The sequence below is a fragment of the Hyaloscypha bicolor genome, assembly GCF_002865645.1.
Source record: "Hyaloscypha bicolor E unplaced genomic scaffold K444scaffold_73, whole genome shotgun sequence".
NCBI lineage: Eukaryota > Fungi > Ascomycota > Leotiomycetes > Helotiales > Hyaloscyphaceae > Hyaloscypha > Hyaloscypha bicolor.
Genome location: NW_020194575.1, coordinates 844,789 through 864,049, shown reverse-complemented (window position 1 = coordinate 864,049; position 19,261 = coordinate 844,789). Strand labels below are relative to the sequence as shown.

Sequence of the window (19,261 nt, the reverse complement as noted above, 5' to 3'; positions counted from 1 at the left end):
ATACGGTAAAGATTAAAATCTTCGCTCAACAACACGCCAAATCGTTTAGACCTCTAGTACCCGCTCGCCTCCGCCAAGCCAGGCAGACTTGCCCCCTCTCCACTCACCGATCGCTCGGATACGCAAAGCAGTTCTGAAAGCGGACCTCCTTATATAGACAACTGTTCGTCGAATCTGAACACGTCCTCACTAGGGAGAGACACCATGCCACAAGTATTGCAAGAACTCGACAGAAGGGGTATCTTGATTCTAGCCCGCATTAATCATACAGCTATTGTTCACAACCAGTACTTCCCGACAAGTATCAAGCCTGCCCATCTCTCGGCAGTGGGTTGTCCCGAATCTCCCTAATAGCCGCCCGCACTCCTGCGTTACTCTCAAAGCTCAAATTAATCAGATCAACCACCTCTTCCGCCGTGAAATAAAAGCTTAGATGGCTCTCAAACCACAAGAACTTGACATCCTTCAGATTACTCTGCAGCACCTCGCTCAGGAACTTCATCTTCATCCACTTGTCTGCGAACTGGGATGTGAGTGGTGTCTCGTCCTCAGAGGGTTGGCTGTTTTCGTTTTTCGGGATAAAGAGGTCGTCAAGAAGCTTGATACGGGAGATCAGGGTCGCTGCTCGTTCGGCTTCGTCGACAGACATATCGCTGAGATCGAAGACGTCACTTATGAGCTTTGTGGCGACGGCGTTGACGAGGGAGCCAATTGCTGATGCCCAGGCTGAGTAGGGTAGGATCTTCTCCCACAGGGCGGCTTGACTGCGGATATGCGATGAGACATCGCTGATGCTTTGGTCGGCTTCATCACCTTGTTGGAAGAAGTTTTGTGCACCTTGATATGTGTCAGTGAGTGGCATTGATTCTGGATGTAAGTCGCGGGCTGGGGTATCGGTCCCATACAGAGGAGACCAAAACTTACCAGCTAGAAGATCATTAATAATAGTTCGCTGTGCATTCAACTCGCTGGTGTAAGCTCGCTTGCCAAAACTTTCCAGTATCTTGATCTCGGGATCCAATCTGACCATGCCATAGGCACGCGGTTGCAAGTCATCTCGATTTTTCCACTCCAAAGCAAACTGTTTAAGCTCCTCAGAAAGCCAGACAGCATCGTTGTACAGGTACATATTTCCACCAGGCTCATCAGTATAATAGAGCGGCGATACCGAGCGATACATGGCAAGGATGAGAGTAGGAAGACTGAAAAGGCCAGGAGCTGCAGGCGCTATGGGAGTGTGATTGCATCTGCAAAAGGTTAGCAAAGAGCCTATGGTTCTCGATGGAGGGACGACAAACTCGGGTTGAGTCAGCTTAGCACCCTCTTCATAAATTGTTGTGACAGTTTTGTACACAGGCTGTGGTAAAGACGTGGTCCAGTATTTCTCTGATATGGTCATCTCTCGGACTTCGGGCGCCAGACGTTTTGCAACTAGGGGTGGTTTCTGGTCCACAGCTACATAGGCCGGTTCAGGTTCTGATTCAGCAGGTTCCGCGGCATCGTCGTCTCCCCATCCCCAAGCATCCGCAGCGTCATCTACTTCGTCTGGGGGCGGAGCTGTGGTGAATCAGCATCTGCTCGTTACGGGTGGGAAATAGAAAAGCAAAACTCGGCCCGCAAGAAAACCCATTCGCTATCCAAAGCAGGCTAAATACTGGAGAGCTTGAATATCCGGGAGGATGAGGGACATTGAACTTGACTAGTGAACCGGAATTTAGCCTTACCGAAAACTTGGTTGACTTGTCGTTCCTCTTCAAGAGAGCTTCGATTTCGACAACTCCCTTCGGAGTGGTCCTCTTTGGTTTCGCTGTCGCTTTCCCATGCCGCATCCCAGTCTTGCGTGACGGCCGTCCCTGTAGTGATGATATTTTCTCTGTCTTCGCGGGCCACCATTCGTTTCTCGATGCGTTCGGCGAGTTGAGGCATTCCAAGCCCTATAACATACTGAGCAAGACTGGAAGTATAGGGCCTGAAGGATCATTCTTACCCAAGGAGAATTGATTCCTCGTCCAATCCAATGCAGTCTCTCTCTTCTTGGACAACCAAATCTTGGGTGCATTGGCCACCCAGTCATGGAGACCTTCGACTCCAGGCCATTTGAGTTTGTCCAAATTATCGGCAAATTCATGGACTTGTGCCAAGACCTTTTGGTAATCAACCATATCCTCGAGAGTAGCGGGAACGGCGGTGTCGAGCCTGCGAGTTATCAGTGAGGTATTCCCCTGCAAATAATGGATGTTGGAGCTTCTTTCTCCTTAACATGTGCAAATGAAATATCCAGTGTATGTTGAAGACAAGGAACATTGCCACGAATCAAGATTGGAAGAGATCTAGGTGGTTACAGAAACCTCTAGCAATGCATACTGGGCGGAATGACGGACGAAATATCGCTTACCACATATCAAGGATGCGTCTGACCAAAGTCGGCATCATAGCTTTCGATAATGGTTCGATAAATTCGAATGGAAGATTGTCGACGAGGAAGCGAACGATAGCTTCGATATCATTGAAAACGGATTTGATGTGGTGGTCCGTAGTTCCACCACCACGTGAAATACGATTCTAAATAAGTCAGTTGAGCCCCGTTTTGTTTCTGGGGTCGGAGACTCGACCTGCTGGATCTGAATAGTATACAACGATCCTTGTCTACCGTCAAGTGGTAGATTCGTTCGAGGCTTGATTATTATCTCATCCAAATCCATCCAAAGCTTATTCGCAGCCGTCTCGAGCTCTTTGAACGCTTTCAGCCCTATGACGGCTTGGTCTAGATTCGTACCTTGGTCTTCTTTGGATTAGTAGAAACCCCCAAAGGAGTAAGGGGAAGACGTACCCGGTAAATCCTTATTGATTGTGACACTCCGTTGATCGAAGTCGACTCGTATGAGTCCGTTCCAAACTTTTGTAAACTTATCGTGTATATAGCGGCGTTGGTCGAAGCATTTGGCGTCCAGTATCCGCACAGCCCGTACTGTCTTTTCCAGAGGCAGATCAGATATGGCTATCCAAGCAGCTGGAAATGTTAGCAGGGATGCTGTCAACGAGGTTTCGAATGCCACCTTCAAGCTTGAAAAGAGCTTCAACAATCTTTTGCTCTTCTGCGAGATCCTCTGCCTGCCGCAGAATCTCCTTGACGTCCTGTATGCCCTTCAATGCCGAGAGAAGCTGGCCATTGAACACCACCTCCTTCGTCAAGAACTCGACATAGTTCTCTTTCTCCTGCAAGCTCTCCTCTGTCTCATCGTCTAACTCTGCCTGCCGGACAATGGAGCTCGCCAGCTTCCTTGATCGATCGATATCATCTTGAATGGATTTCGCATGCTCGATCCAGGTGTCAACATCGAGAGCGGAGTCACGGCTGATTTGGCGGATCTCTGTCTGAATGTTCTAGTCAGCTTCATTATCCCGGAGTGTCTGTTGTTGGGGGACTGGCTTCTAGTTCTGATCTAGCAGTAGAGAGCGCCGCGAGAGCTGGAGCGAGATATGGCTGTTGCACATAAGCTGCAGACACGCTCTCCTCCTCTGGGAATGCACCGTTGGTCGAGAAGTCGATTAGGACTTGCCCCAGCTGGTCTTGGACAGCTGCTGAGGCCATCTTGCTGAAATTCGGGAGCTCCAAGAGCTTTGAAAGGGAAATCAAAAGGGCAACTGATGGGCGCCGGCTGTGGGTCGGGTCAACGACATTGGTGGGTGTTGATTTCTTCGGCGGGAGTGGGGATTGAGAGGTGATTCATAAAGTCGTTGTTGTCTCTCCTCTTGTTCGAACATTTGACTCGCTTCACTTCGCGTCTGCCCACCTCGGCAAGCGCGCCTGAACTGCACGCGCTTGCCCGCCAATCATATTCCACACCGCCTTTGGGCCGACGACTTTTCTTTCCTCCTTTCCCAAGGCCGGAATCTCTCTCGTTCTGCCAGCTGTCAAGTGCTCTGGATCTCCCCCCCTTTCAAACGACCGCAACTGCAACATACATCCTGTTGTCTTTGCTCCTATTCTTCTGGCCGCAGTTTCGTGTCAGGCTGGGCGATCTGACTTCAGCTCTTGAGTCATCCTCGTGCATTGGGTGCAGCTTGCAAGGCTGCAGCATCCCGTACTCGGTATGTGCGCTCTTGGGCCTGACCAGCATCTCCTTCTTGCATCATTTTCACCTCTCTACCTTCCCTTGCTCTCCCTTCGATGGTAACGATCCGCCCGGCTTGCTTTTGATACAACGTCGTGGGGGCCAAGATGGCGGGGTATTCTTCAGCCAAGAGGCAGGTTGTTGTTGCTACGACAATCTTCTTGCCACTACTTGCTATTGCTCTTTACCAAGCGGTACAATCAAATTGGTACGCTTGAGGATCTACCCCCTTTACGTTTCATCAACACCCCAGTTTCCAGGGAGATGAGGCGGACAAGTGTTCATCACGTGACCAGGTCATCGTGGAGAACGACCACTGGACTCGTCGGGCTGAGTCTTCAGGAGTCAGATCCACGTGGCCCTTGATACACATCTAAGTTCCAACAAACCCCCGGAACGTTCTGCCCCTGTAATCACTGATTGTCTGATCTTGCTGAACATTGCCCGATCAGGCCTCATTCCTAATTTGCCCCTCCGCCACTCTTTTCAGTCCCTCATTCAAATGTACTAACAATCAACAGGACAACTAACGCACCATCATACCTCGAAAGCATTCTTCGACCCAACAAAATGCCCAGCCAAACCAGGAAACCCCATTTTCGGACGATACAGAAGTTCAAGGCAGACTATTCTCCCGCCTCATTCTCTCAATATGTGTCCGAACGGACCGGCATGCATGTTGTAGTGGTCGATCAGAAAGGTCCCAAGGTGCAAGGATACTTCGCCCTAGCAACTGAGATCTTTGACGACTCGGGTTCCCCACATACACTTGAGCATCTGGTTTTCATGGGATCAAAGAGCTATCAGTACAAGGGCCTTCTGGACAAACTTTCCTCAAGAGCGTACTCGAATACCAACGCCTGGACTGCGACCGATCATACCGCATATACGTTAGACACGGCTGGCTGGGAAGGATTTGCCCAAATCCTACCAGTATACCTCGAGCATGTCATTCTACCAACCCTCACAGACGAAGGCTGTTATACAGAAGTCCACCACATCGACGGCGAAGGTAATGATGCAGGTGTCGTTTACTCGGAGATGCAAGGTGTTCAAAACAACGGTGGTGAAATCATGGACCTGAGAGCTCGAAGGCTTTTATACCCCAAGAACGTTGGCTTCCGTTATGAGACGGGTGGGTTGATGGAAAATCTAAGAGTCTTGACTGCGGAGCGAATTCGAGCTTTCCACAAAGAGATGTATCAACCGAAGAACCTGTGCCTTGTTCTTGTGGGAGAGGTAGACGAGGACGATCTACTTCGGATCTTAGATGTGTTTGAAGATGGCATTCTGGATGATATCCCAAAGCCAGATGCTCCGTTCAGGAGGTATTGATTGTACTCTTGATCTTAATCCGACGAGAACTTGCTGACATCATTTAATTAGGCCCTGGATAGAATCGGCTCAGCCCTCTGCTATCAAAGAAACCATTGTCGAATCCGTCCCATTTCCCGAAGAAGATGAGTCCATGGGTGATATCCTCATCGCAATGTTCGGGCCAGACTGCAACGATCCTCTGCAAGTCGCGGCTCTCAATACTCTACTCACATATCTTGCCGGTTCATCCGTCTCAGTCTTGGAAAATATTATGGTCGAGAAGGAGGAGCTCGCCAGTTCCATCGGATACTGGTGGGATTCTCGCCCGAACACTGTGATTTGGTTTCAACCGTCTGGTGTTGCCACCGAGAAGCTTGCTTTCGTCGAGCAACGGTTATTCGACATTTTGAAAGATGTCGCCTCAAAGCCTCTGGACATGAATTACATGCTGGATTGTGTTCGAAGGGAGCGAAGACAGTTGAAATTTAACGCTGAGAGCTCTGGAAGCTTTTACGCCAATGGAGTGATCAATGATTTTCTCTTTGGCAAACGAGATGGATCTACACTCAAGGATTTTGGCACAATCAGCGAATACGAGAAGCTCGAGAAATGGACTGACGCACAATGGAGAGAGTTCCTCAAGCGGTGGATCTCAGACGCTCCCCACATCTCACTGTTGGGGACTCCATCTAAGGAGTTGGCAGAAAAGACTAAAGCTAGCGAGGAAAAGCGTCTTGCCGCTAGACGGGAAGAACTGGGTCCTGCAGGTCTCGCAAAACTTGCAGAAAAGCTAAAAGCTGCGATTGCAAAGAATGACATCGAGATTCCAGACTCGATCTTGCGAAAGTGGCCAGTCCCTGGGGTTGACTCCATTCATTTCATCGAATCAACAAGTGCTCGATCCGGACTGGCCAAGAAGCTAGGCACGCCCTCCAACAGAGTACAAAAGGTCATTAATAGATCGAGTGCGGATCTGCCCCTCTTCCTACAGTTCGAGCATGTTCCAACAAATTTCGTTCACATAACAGTTCTCTTGGGTACGTCTGAGGTCAAGACGGAGCACCGGCCGTTACTACCCCTCTTCATGGACAACTTCTTCAACACTCCAATCATGCAGAATGGACAGAAGATTGAGTTCGAAGAAGTTGTGACTCGTCTCGAGCAGGACACGGTCAGTTACTGTATGACCGGAGGTGGGCGCGCGATGAACGATCCCGAAGGGATTGCCATCCAGTTCCAAGTTGAGCCAGAGAAGTACGCTGCAGTAGTCGAATGGATCCGCACCATGATGTTCGATAGCATCTTCGACGAGGCTAGACTCAACGCTGGCTTGGCCAAGATTCTAGCAGATATCCCCGAAGCAAAACGCAACGGCAATAGCATGATGTACGCTGTCGACGCAATGATCCATCTCGAGAGAGACTCCAGCGTTAAAGCTCGATGTACCTTAGTGAAGGCGATCTACATGAAGCGCCTCAAGAAGCTTCTCGCCAAAGAACCAGAGACGGTTCTCTCTTGGCTTGAAACTCTTCGAAAGTCACTCTTCACCTTCAATAATCTAAGAGCCCTGGTCATCGCGAATGTTGAAAAGCTGCCTGACCCAGTCGAAGCATGGAAGCCATTGATCGCTGGGATGCATACAAAATCGCCCCTTCTTCCCCTCGTCAAGATGTCTCAACGCCTATCTCCCGACGGTCACAATCCAGGTACATACGGCGCAGTAATTGTTCCCATGCCAACAATCGACTCCTCCTTCCTCCTGTCATCAGCCAGGGGACCCACCTCGCCAACAGACCCCATTCTACCCTCTCTCATGGTAGCAATCTCTTTCCTCGAAGCAGTCGAAGGACCGCTCTGGGTCGCTGTTCGGGGCAAGGGCTTAGCGTATGGCTCAGGCTTCAAGCGTGACCCTGATGGAGGATTTGTTCAGTTTAGTGTGTATCGCTCTCCTGACGCCTATCGTGCTTTCGTAGCGGCAAAGGCGGTTGTGGAGAGCTATATCAATGAAGAGGCGAAGTTCGAGCAACATGCTCTCGAGGGAGCTATTTCGGGAATCGTGGTCGGATTCGCGGTAAGCATACTTCCATTGTTCAAGTTTCCCAGGGACAGTCTGGATCGTTGTTCGATATGCTCCAGGGACATTCCGAGAGAGCCGCGCCTTGCCGAAGTCGAGAGAATTGCGGGACATTCAAAATCCGCGCCCTCAATTGTTCCAATTTACCTTGGGACTTTCTGAGAGGCACCCCTGTTATATAATTCAATCTACTCCTGGTACATTCTGATTTGGAAATTGCTGACGCCCAACTCCATATTAGGACGAACAAAGTACAATGTCCACAGCAGGTCAATACCACTTCGTCAACGGCGTCGTCAAGGGCGTAGACGACGATTACAATTCCCAAATCTTAAAAGCTGTGCGCGACGTCACGGTAGACGAAATCAAGAAGGTCATGAAAAACGTGCTCATGCCAGCCTTTACACCAGGTGTAAGCAACGTGGTCGTCACGTGCGCGCCGATTATGGAGGAGGTGAGATTCCCTTTCCTTCCCTCGTCTACCAGCTTTTCCGAATGTTCTGGGTTGTGGGTGCGCATTGAGCAGAAGAGATCATGTTGATTTGCTTCTTGTTCCCTTCACAAGCCCCTCGAGGAGCAGTCTTTGCAGTGGCTTGGTCGATGAGTATAATCCACGTCCACGATCTGAAACATTGCCCCACCCTTTTTGCGTTACCTTATCCCATTCCAACCCATCCTTCCCGTCAAGAAACAGCTGCTAACTCCGCAAACTCAACCAGGGTCAATTAAAAGGCTTTACATCCTCCGGCTTCAAAACACAAGTCCAGCCCCTCTCTGCCTTCCATGAAAGCTATGGCTTGGAAGGCGATGAGGATGAGGATCACGACGATGAAGACGATGACGAGGATGTGGAGATGGATGATGGGGAGAGTACGGAGCATTCGGAGGAGGAGGTGTGATGGGTGGGTAGTGGCGGAGGATGGCAAAAAATGCACTTGATGATAGAATTGATGTTTAGAAAGAATAGATCCAAGAAGGTACCATCTCGAGATATACAGTTCTACTTCCAACCTCGTTTAGAAAAATTTCAAGGTGTACAGCCAAGTTCATCAAGTTCCGCTTGTGATTTACTAAAGCTGAAGGTGGGGTTTCAATGCATACTTTTCTCAACCCCTCCTCTGTTTCTCCAGCATCAGAAGCCATGATATCGAAGGACCTGAGCTATGGGGGCGCAATCTCAAGTCTGAAATTATTGTCATAAACCTTTGTTGTTGTCACCACCCGCTTTCAACATAAGCTTCACTCACTCCTCGCTCCAGCCATTAGGTGCTTTTGATCGTTCTCCCCAGCACTGCGTTTGGTTTACCGTGAGGACTGGTATCGTACATCAGAGCTGTAGAGATACTTCTGGTAATTTAATATAATATTCTTTTTCTTCCTCTCAAGCTTGATTAGATAGTCTTGCTGTTTTTACTCAAGCGCTAATACCCTCGACTCACCCTCACTTATACCTAATATAAAAAGAACATTATGGGAATATACTTAGCTAATAAATTAGTCAAATAGTTCCATTAATAAAAGCCCATATATTAGGGACCCTTGCTTTTTCTTTTGCATCTAGCGTTATTGGTGGGGGCAGTGGGTTGTGCTGGCCGGGGGGTGGGTCGTTTGGTGATGGTCGCATGAGGTTGGTATTGAATGAATTGTGAATTAAGTCTAATTCTGTGGCAATTTTAGTTGGTAGGAGTGAGGGTTGAGCACACGCTCGATTTGAAAAGGTCCAATGAACTTGTGATCTAGCTTTGGAATGGGTCTGGCTGAATCGGTATTGTGTGTGCTAAGTAGCACCATGTCTCCAACTCGATACGCTGGCGCCGGTGATCTATGTGCGTTGGCGAATTGCTCCTGTGAAGCTTGGGCTGACAGTAGATTGGTATGGAGTAAGTCAGTGATCTCTTGCATCTTGGCGGCAAAGTCGTTATCCTCCTTGCTGCGTTCTGCCAGGTCTTTGGATACTGTGCGTGCTGTTGCTCGAGGGGGGCCAAAGCTCATTCGACAGTTCTGGCGGAATTGTCACGGCAACTTTCCCCCTTTCACACCTCACTCCCAATTGGGACTAGGCTCTCGCTTAGCCGCCCACCATGTATTTTAATCGCATCGCGAGAGAAGCTCTCCTCGTCTTCTTCTTCTCTCCTTAGCTTAAAATTCTCAATAGAAAAGTATTCTTGCAAGTGTCTCCTTTGCGAGACCCCCTCTGCAGAGCCGTCACAGCAAGGTTACGATATTTAACAGAGGCTCTTTCTAATATTCTTTCTGGAAGGTTATGGCAAAAAGATAGTTGAAAGAGGAGACGATCTTGATAGTGGGGTTTGAAAATAGTTTACAGGTAGGGAACGTTTTAGTAGTGGGGAGGCTACTACGGCCGGGGTCTTATGGGTACCAAACTTCATTCTCGGCCGACGGGGATGGTCCGTACCTTCGGTACAGCGTTCAGAGGAGCTGAATTTTAAATCACCGCAAGTGCGGCACCTGCTCAGTATAATGTTTCATGAAACTCTTTACTCAAACATCCTGTTGCGATCTCAAAGTCCCAGGTCCATCTCAGCTAATTTGTATCGCGGCTATAAAATCATGCACTTATATTATGCTTTCCAAAAGACTTTCAATTTCGGGAACTTATTTATATCTAGTCCACATCACGAGAGTTCCTTCATAATTGGTTTCAACCGTCCCCACATTTCATCAGCCTCAAGTTTGTACCCCATAACAGAATAACGCTGAATACTTCCTTCTTGCAACTCTACAACCATTTTCTGATGCGACCCAAGATCTATTAGTTCTAATTCCTGCAACTTCTTAAAGTGTGCAGGTAGCTTATCCATTTGCTTGCTCAAAGCAGCAGGGTAGCAATACCTTGCATACGCGGCGTTGATAATGAAATCGTTCGCTTCGGGAGTTATACGTTCAGTAGTATTTCCCCATCCATGAATAAACTTCTCGCACGCAATGTTCAACCCAACCTCAAAGACCCAATTATCGAAGCCGCCAAAAGGACCAGGGAGTTCTGCCCGAGCTTTATCTTGTAGCTCTTGCGTGAAGACTTTCGACGGCATTGGACGAAGATCATTTGGATTGACGCCGTTCGGATTCCCAGTCATAGCCCAATATGGCGAATAAAGCACATTTACGTGAGAGTCAGGGGCAGCATGTTTGGACCGAATCCAAGCAGTTGCCTTATGGCGTGGGAGGTCGTACTTCACGTTGACTCTCTGGAAGATACTCTGGGCGAGATAATCGTGCCGGTCTTCTCCAACAAGATATCTGAGTCCGATTGAGACGCTGGGGATGCCCATGAGAGTGAAGAGATCGACTGCTCCGCTGCGGAAACCGACTACGAGTTGGAAACAGTTCATTTCGTAGGCGGTAAGGAGGAAGAGCGCTTCGATGTCTCGCTTGGTGACGTTGGGGTCGTCATTGTATGCAGCTCTGACGCTACTCAGTTGAAGCCAGTACTCTCCAATGCTACGCGCCTTGCCTGTGCTCGCGACGCTGCCGCACATGACGGGCCTGAGAGGGTCTCCAGAGCTGCTTGCCGTGCTAGAGACGACTTCGAGGATCTGCTCCAATGCATGGCCAGTGTCGAGTTCAGGGTATGCCCCCGGTGTAGCTCCTCCAACTGCGCCTGAATCTCGATGCACTACAAGTACTGTATTTTGAGCAGTGGGATTTCCGAACAAAGTTACAACTATCGGTTGCAACATTGCTTTGATTTTCGCTTCGACGCTTGGATTGGGAAACAAGGCCATTGACTCCTTGATCTTCTTGAAGTTTCCATCACTGATCCCGGTAGCAAAAGCTCGACTCGCGTTCGCCTCGCTACGGAGCTTGAAGTCCTTCCGGTATAAAAGCATATGCTGGTATTCGTGGCCCAAGGGTGCTGATTTGTATCCATTTCCATCGGTGCCATTCCCTATGCCCAAAGTGCAATTTGCGATCTTGCTCGGGTAGTTTATAGCTCCAGGCGCTGAGTATTCGGTGTAGTTCCAAGGGACGGTGAAGTAGTCTTGACCCAGATTCCGTGCCGTCCAGCAAAGGTAAGTCTCTAGATCTTGCGTCTTGTCGGAGCTATCGTATATGAAGAGAGGTCCTGGGAGGAGAGTCATTGCTGCTCGAATAGCGTACATGTCTCCTCGATGTGTTGCTGAAAGATAATACATGAATTTAGTTTTGTTGGTTTTGAAAGCCGTGGGCAGCCATATTCCGTCTCGTACTTGACTTGAACTCGACATCTTTGAATATGGCGCTGGGCGTCGTTGCGATGTTGAACGCCGTCTCTGGGCAAGAAATCTCGTATTTATGTCAGGGCTCGATGGCTAGGTGCTTCCCAATTCGAGGTGTAAGAGCGCGGGATGTGTTTCACATCGATGGGACCCGGCGAACTCATTGCCCCAAGCCTTGCGGACCATTGAAGGGCTCGTCTGAAGAATGTAGACCGAATCGGGCGGGCTGCATTGTGTAGCTGTCAACGGTTGACGTTGGAAATCTTGGTCGCTGGGCTGGCAAGAAGGAGCAGTATTTGCTCGGCAGTGGAGGAGCAAGGCCAAATGGCGGGCTGAAAGCTTCCTTGTGATCCATCATCAGCCCTATTCTCCTTGAAAATGGAGCATTTGGCTTGCTGCTGACGAGCTGCGATGCTGAATTCGAAGTCGTACATCTAAGACAACATGAGATGACTGCAGGGTGGCAATTGAGACAGCTTAAATTTCTTTTGCGGGGTGAAACTAGGGCAATTGAAAGGGGAGGTGTGACCCCGCACTTCTGATGACACGACAGTTCGGCAAATCCGATCGCTCTTTCGGATTGTGGCGTTGGAGTTCATGCACCAGCGGCAGTTTTTGAGAATCCGTGCTACAGCTGAACGCCACAGTCTAGGAGAAGCTGCCGGCCACCGCCACGTCCGATGCTCTTACACCGTGATACTCAACGAAGGACGGCTGAAATGCTCCCCTAACAACAACCAGGAGTCCCAGAAAGATGGGAATTTTTCCTTCCTTGTACAGAATATCGAGTTTTCTACAACTGGCGAGAGAAACGAGGGCTCGCGCTAAAGCTAGATACGAATCTGGTCACAGCTTTGCGCCATTCCAACGGGAAAAACTAAAACGACCCCCCCCCCCCCCCCCTGGGGATCGATTAGGGGTGTCGATTACCAGGATTAGAGGTGGCGATTGGGAGCAAACTAGCCACTAACCCGAAGTGGGGGCGCTCGGGCGGGAATATCGGAACTCTGGCTTTTTATTTATATTAATTCAATTTTACAAGTAATTAATATAATATAATACTTGATTCATTTCCTCATAGCGCTAATTAAGAGCTATTTATATACGAACTTTTTATAAAATGTGGATTAGTAATAGCTCTTCAAATTAAAGAAGTTAAAATTTTCATATTTTATAGCCTAAAGGTAAGCTTACGAGCCCAACCTCATAGGCCTGTGTATACAGGGCATTTTAGTAATAACGAATATTTTAGAACTTTTAAATTTTGAGAATTAATTAATAGAACTATACTTTACCTATTTTAATTCTCAAAGCCCGGATTGTGGGCCGTAATTATTTGTTACTGTCTTGTAACAGTTAAGTGATTGTGAAGACTTTTGCTGTTCGAGACCCTGAAGTAGCCTTTGCGTAGCCTGAAAATGCCCGGAAAATGCCCTGTGCGCACAGACCCATGGGGTTGGGTATCGTTAAGAAAGCCTAGAAATTTAGCGAAAAAGTCTCTAAAACCAGATATAAGAGCCCTATAAGCCTATAATTTATAAGGCCTTCTAGGGCTCAAAAACTAAAACTTAATTAATTAGTGTATAAACTTCCTTAAATTAAAATATTATTTTAAGAAATCACTTTACTATAAGTTAGGAAGTATGTAATTATAATACAAGGGCTATAATATCCTAGCTTACACTTATATTAAAAAATCTAACTTAAGATTTTAAAGAGCTTTAGTAGCTAATTACAAGTCGTCGACACCCCTGCCACAATCGACACCCCTGATCGACACCTGTGGGGGGGGGGGGGGGGGGTCGTTTTAGTTTTTCCCATTCCAACGGCTACTGCCGCAGCCAAGTGCCATCTTTGCAATGTGCGTTCGCGGGATGAAAAGCGTTAGTGTAGAAACCTGGTTCCGCGTCCAAAAAGCCAATAGATGGAGGTACCGGGTACATGCAAAGCCACAGCCAATGCAAGAGTGTTGTCGCCAGGCGGAGATTCTTCTGGCATGGCTGACTGAGACATGCGTGAGATGCTTTTACTTCCTCTGTTATCTTCATTGAGATATCATCCGAGACTACTGTATAACTTTGGCTCACATGGTCAGGAAGATTCAATCCAGCCAGCCTTCTTCCCGCAGCTTCGAAGTGGCGCTTCCCAAATCGACCTCTTGGCAGCTAGTGATTCCATATGGTGTGCATATCTGGCACTGCGGCTGATGCGTAGTCACGCAGGTTCAAGAGTCCCGGAGCAGGAAGCGGTGAGCAAGCGGTGAGCGGGAGGTGGCGACCATGAATATAGGATACTAAACATGGAATGGCTCTTGGGCGAGCTGCGGCAATTCCTCCGAGTTGTGGTGACCTATAAAGGCTTCCTATCCCTTTCTTTTAAGATTTTGGTCGACCTCAGTTCCCTTCAACGCATCTCCTGAACTTCTTCTGAATCTCTCAATTTCAAAGGATATTGCACTTTGAAGTCCCGTTGTCACCATGACGACCCAGGAGCAACAGGCGAAGGATGCGTTGGACATGATCGCCTATGTCTCCCGTCTCCTTCGCCAAGGAATTGCGAATTCACTGCCCGTTTCTGGAGACCAGTACTTGACGGTAGCGATTCCTGGAACGATCATTGACACACGAGACGTTTCCGAGGGTGGCTCGTACGTATGGACGCCGACCAAGACCAAAGATCCTTTGACTCCACTCGCGGTGCAGCAAGCCGAGGCGAAGCTCGTTGATGGAATGATGCCTTTAGCTACTGTGATAGTCGGGAATACAGGAAGAAGTGTGTCTAGGAGCTATAATCGAGCCCTGGATCTTCTCGTGCCTTTGAAATCTGCAGGATCCCCAGGCTGTAAGTTTTGCTTTGGTCCTAATGTCCCTTGTGCTAGGAGTAGCTGCGCTTTGATACTATAGGCATGCACTTACAATACAAACTCCTTTGGAAGTTGAAAAAATTCCGAGCTAACTTACTGGAAGTGGAAAGCGATCCGTCAGATCCAAGGTTCACGAAAGCAATGGACTATCTTAGGTCGACGGACGACGTTGGAAGATCACCTATTGATTATTACATTGCCAAACAAACAGCATGGCAGGAAGCGCAATCTGAGTGGGACAGTGCGAAGCAAGATGCGCATTCTGGCTTTCTCAGACAGTACCCAGGGGGGAAACCCGAAGACATCGCCGCGATCCAACAGGCGATGAATGAGTGGAATCAGGTTAACTTCAGAAAGTACAAGACCAATGTCCAAGGCAAGTGGATGGACTGGGTCACACGGGGAAACAAGTATGAAGTCGAGAACAGTTTTGGTGTCGTCGATATCGAATCCATCATGGCCCGCATTGAGGAGAGCAAGGAGTCCTGGAGAAACTCAACAATTGTTGATGAGGATGGTGCGAATGAGCTTCAAAGCGTGCGCCTCACGCCCAGAAATTGGGCCCAGCTCTGTCAAGACAAAGTTACGCAGTGGAGGGCCACCAATGGAGGCTACTCGTATGAGCAGCTTGAAGCTGAGATTGAACGTCTTACCGAACTGAGCATCTCCATGGACATGATGAAGACTGCCATCACCAACACCGACTTCCCAGTCGACAAGACTGCAGGGGACCCGGACCCAAGTGTCGACACGGCGAACACTGGACTGAAGACAGCCTACAGTGACCTTTACAAGTCTCAAGGCGCTCTCAATACATTGTACTCCAAGAAGGCGGCACAGGATGCAATTGATGCTCAGATCAAGGTCGTTCAAGGGGACGAGGCTAAGCTAGTCACAGCATTGAAAACGTATCGAGACGCCACGAACGCAGGTGGAAAACATTCGTTGCAGACGGGGATGGCCAACGCGCAGGCATGGGTTGACGGCCAGACAGCCTCCATTTTAGCGTCAATCGCCAAATTGAAGGATCTCCTGAAATCAGATCGTTTCAAGGACAGGACTGTCCTTCCCGTCATTGCAGGAGCAAAGGCAGATCCCGACAATCCAGATGTCACTTCTACCGATCTCGCAGGTCCCAGTGATATGAAGGAGAGAGCGGTGTTTGATCCCGTGCCGTCTGTGGACCCGACAGTGCCATCAGTCGCAGGGTCGGTTTTCAATCCATGGACAACAATCAACGTTTCCTACTCAGCAAGCTCCTTCTCACAGAGCAAGTCGTCTTCGTCGTGGGGCATGTCTGTCTCCGGAGGCGTCAATTATGGTCTTTTCAGACTCGGCGGAGCGTACTCTCATGAGGAGGGAAAGTCTGAGATGTATCAAGACATGGCCAAGTGTGATGTTGCTATATCTTTCGACGCCATGGTCGTAAATATCAATCGACCATGGTTATACGGCGAACTGTTTGGCGACTATGAACTTAACGTTGCGGACGGAATCAAGCTCTCCCCAGGACCTGAGCAGCTCCAGCAATGGTTGACGGATGTGAAGAACAACGCGAAGGTACTAGGAGAGTGGACTCAGTTCCCGTCATATCCCACGTCATTCGTCGTTGCCGCGAATACTATCATCGAGTTCACTGGCTCCACCAGCCATATTGAGCAGCACTTCTCGTTCCACAGCAACTCTGGGAGCATTAGCGTCGGGTTTGGTCCGTTTTCTATGAGTGGCAGGTAAGCCATCCCAGATTTCAGTGATTTGGTTGCTGCTGACATCCAACCCAGTTTCCACGAGGAAGCCCAGAATGCCAACGTTCAGATGCAAGCCACGGCGACGGGTTGCAAGATCGCGTTCGGCAGTCCTCAGATCATTGCTTGGACAAGTCAGATCCTACCCCAACTACCGAGACCTAAGGATTTTGATCCATTAGTAACGAATTTCGTGTGATCGATGCCAGTGACCACCATTGGCCAATATTCTTCCTCGGACATCTCGTTCTCCGGTCCCATAACCCTGCTGAGGGTGTTCTCCTTAATTGTGTTCCCATTTGTTGCAATATTCGATAGCAAGATCAATTAATGTATCTACCTTTACCTCCCAAGTTGCCCTGAGCGTGTTGCCAAATTGTTTTGAAAGTCGCATACGAATGCCACATCCTTCCAATCTGGCCAGTGGCAAGGTCTCGGCGCTGCTGCTTGGCAGGCTCTGGAGCAAGGGTAGACCCGGTGTATTAGATAGTATTAGCGGTATGGTAACAAATATTACTGTATATTGATATTACTATATCATATGATATTATGGCCTTATTATATCCCAAAATCTCATGGAGAATTTGAAGTTGCGGCAGGACAAATGCTGTTGGGAGACAAGTGGTGATCGACCAGAAATTACAAAGAAGCAGGAGTTACACGAGATGGAGGTTGGAGAAGCGGCGGCGTTGGCGGGCGGAAGGAAAGACCCAGGGAAAGAATATCTCTATTACTATTCCGGGCCTTTTCTTGGCTATTTAGGTTCTTTCTTTCTTTTAAGTAGCTTTTTTCTTTATAGTTCAGGATTCTTTTTAATTTTAAGAGATTATTAAAAAGTGATTTCGGATTTTAAGCTATAGTTTTAATTATATAATTTTAGAAGTTCTTTAGAGTTTTTAAGATTAGAGAAAGCAGGTAATCAGGTATTATAATCTTTAGATTAAGCTTTCTATTTAATTAAATACTATTACTTCTTGCTTCTATTATCTTATTAGTAATTAATAATAGTTTCTATTTTCTATTCTTATTCTTTATTATTATTTACTAATTCCGGAAGTTCTCCGGAAAAATATAGATATAGCTTCTAATTCTTTTTTACTATATATTTCTTAAAAAGAGAAATATGAAAAATTAGATATAAATAATTATATATACTTAATAGTTCTAATTTATATACCGAATTACTAATATATTTAAGGATTTTAAACGAATCTATAAATTTTAGCTCAAGCTTTTTTATCTTAAGTTTAATATTCCTTATTAATATTATTACCTAGGCTCTTTTAAAATAGTATTTAGCTAACTAGTACCTATTATAGTAGATTTCCCGGTTATTTTATATATAATACTATAGATTTTTAAGCTTTCTCTACTTTGCTTTAAGAATTTCTAGCCTCTTATATATAGCTAGTATCTTTTTTATAATTCTATTAGGATTTTATAGAAATTAAGAGTAATATCTGTAATATATATAAAAAGATATATTTTATAAAATCTAATATTTTGAGTTATTATATATAAATTCCGCAAAAAACAATTTTTTAAACCTGTTATTTTTTTGGGTATTATAATAATATCTCAGGTAATATTCTAGGGCCTGGTTCTGTTTTTCTATTTAATTATTTATCTAAGAATAATAAGCTATATTTAAATATTATTTATATATTAAATAGAAATAGAAAGTAGACTAGAATTAGTTAGTAAATACTATTCCTTAATTAGAAACAATTCTATTAGGGAAGCCAAAGATCGAGAAAACATATTTCTATATAATTTTAATAAATTCTAAAGAATTAACTATTTTATAATATATAATATACCTTACTATTTTAGAGTACTAGTTAATAATTATAAGAATTATATTAAAATCGGGACTTTTTATTAGGTTCTTATATAATAATAAACCTATAATAAAATCTATAAAGATTTTATTTTAGGGTCTTTTAGACTATAATAAACTACTAAGTAAACTATATAGCAAATACCTCTTGGCCTTAATTCTCTAATAGATATTATATTCTTAATAATACTTGCAAATATTTCCTTTTATATTCTTTTAATACTAAGACTTTCTAAAAAGCTTAAAAGTCTTTTTTATTTTATAGTATCCGGCTATTAGATTATTATAATAAAGCTTTATAACTTCTTAATATAAAACAGAATTATTAGATATAATAATTCTTGAATAGTACCTAAATAGGCCCGAATTATTTCTCTAGATTTCTTTTCTCTTAGTATCTCTTTTACTAACCCTCTATTTTAAGATATTTTAATATTAAGAATTGTTTTTCTAAGCTATCTGGATAATCTCTAGAAGGAATTCAAATAGAAGAGCTAGTATTATAGCTCTTTTAATAGCCGTATATATTTATATATAGGGAATTAAATATTTATAATTATTTAATTAAAAAACTCGGGAAACCGAAAAGTCTTTAGTTTTATTAAATAATATAGTTATAGATATCTTTATTACCTTAGCTATAATAATAGAACCTTTAAGGTATTTCCTTATATCTTATTTTTTAACTAATTCTATAGTTAAAGAATCTATAAAATAATCTATTTGCTTATCTTATAGTAAATATTTCTTCTTAACTATTACAAATATAATAAATATTAAATAATACTTATTTTAAAGAAGGAATTCTTTAGATATTTATAAAAATCTCTAAATTGCAATTATAAAAGCTTTTTTTAACTTGTTCTAAAAGATTAGAAGCCAAGTTATATTAATAGGATCTTCTTTATAATTAGGCCTTTTACTAGGTTTATTTACTAGATTTGAGGTATTTCTATAGTAAATAATATTAAAATCATATATTATAAGATATATTATCTAATATATTTAATAATTCTCTAAATACTTTATTTCTATAAAGTATTAAAAGTTATTATAGTCTATAATAACCTCAATTATAAACTTGAAC

General features: G+C 45.5%; 4 protein-coding genes across 4 annotated transcripts; 2 read left to right on the top strand and 2 right to left on the bottom strand.

Annotated features, from left to right (window-relative positions):
• Positions 1 to 304: 304 nt before the first annotated feature.
• K444DRAFT_643239 (centromere/kinetochore protein-like protein zw10) lies at positions 305 to 3,592 on the bottom strand (the record flags this gene model as incomplete). The annotated part of the gene is made up of 10 exons (XM_024884833.1): positions 305 to 837; positions 925 to 1,247; positions 1,299 to 1,557; positions 1,725 to 1,934; positions 1,988 to 2,196; positions 2,396 to 2,562; positions 2,613 to 2,782; positions 2,831 to 3,010; positions 3,057 to 3,384; positions 3,494 to 3,592. 10 exons carry the CDS (start codon positions 3,590 to 3,592, stop codon positions 305 to 307), a joined length of 2,478 nt encoding a protein of 825 aa, XP_024736843.1.
• A 692-nt stretch (positions 3,593 to 4,284) lies between these two features.
• Positions 4,285 to 8,551, top strand: K444DRAFT_561618 (uncharacterized protein). The gene is made up of 4 exons (XM_024876951.1): positions 4,285 to 5,443; positions 5,502 to 7,503; positions 7,748 to 7,960; positions 8,226 to 8,551. The coding sequence occupies exons 1-4, from the start codon at positions 4,686 to 4,688 to the stop codon at positions 8,403 to 8,405; spliced, it is 3,153 nt and encodes a 1,050-aa protein (XP_024736842.1). The 5' UTR covers positions 4,285 to 4,685; the 3' UTR covers positions 8,406 to 8,551.
• Positions 8,552 to 10,097: 1,546 nt separating this feature from the next.
• Positions 10,098 to 12,071, bottom strand: K444DRAFT_612991 (uncharacterized protein). Its single transcript, XM_024880252.1, has one exon. It carries the CDS (start codon positions 11,733 to 11,735, stop codon positions 10,143 to 10,145), a length of 1,593 nt encoding a protein of 530 aa, XP_024736841.1. The 5' UTR covers positions 11,736 to 12,071; the 3' UTR covers positions 10,098 to 10,142.
• Positions 12,072 to 14,117: 2,046 nt separating this feature from the next.
• On the top strand, positions 14,118 to 16,634 carry K444DRAFT_722797 (uncharacterized protein). The gene is made up of 4 exons (XM_024888569.1): positions 14,118 to 14,571; positions 14,700 to 15,235; positions 15,842 to 16,319; positions 16,371 to 16,634. Exons 1-4 carry the CDS (start codon positions 14,204 to 14,206, stop codon positions 16,531 to 16,533), a joined length of 1,545 nt encoding a protein of 514 aa, XP_024736840.1. The 5' UTR covers positions 14,118 to 14,203; the 3' UTR covers positions 16,534 to 16,634.
• The last annotated feature ends 2,627 nt before the right edge of the window (positions 16,635 to 19,261 follow it).

Bases quoted from the DNA above. Each gene is read 5' to 3' on its own strand.
- K444DRAFT_561618 (XM_024876951.1), top strand. From the start codon at position 4,686: ATGCCCAGCCAAACCAGGAAACCCCATTTTCGGACGATACAGAAGTTC. The intron at 7,504-7,747 runs GTAAGCATACTT...ACTCCATATTAG, and splicing joins GAATCGTGGTCGGATTCGCG to GACGAACAAAGTACAATGTC. The intron at 7,961-8,225 runs GTGAGATTCCCT...AAACTCAACCAG, and splicing joins GCGCGCCGATTATGGAGGAG to GGTCAATTAAAAGGCTTTAC.
- K444DRAFT_722797 (XM_024888569.1), top strand. From the start codon at position 14,204: ATGACGACCCAGGAGCAACAGGCGAAGGATGCGTTGGACATGATCGCC. The intron at 14,572-14,699 runs GTTTTGCTTTGG...GGAAGTGGAAAG, and splicing joins GCAGGATCCCCAGGCTGTAA to CGATCCGTCAGATCCAAGGT. The intron at 16,320-16,370 runs GTAAGCCATCCC...CATCCAACCCAG, and splicing joins CCGTTTTCTATGAGTGGCAG to TTTCCACGAGGAAGCCCAGA.
- K444DRAFT_612991 (XM_024880252.1), bottom strand. From the start codon at position 11,735: ATGTCGAGTTCAAGTCAAGTACGAGACGGAATATGGCTGCCCACGGCT.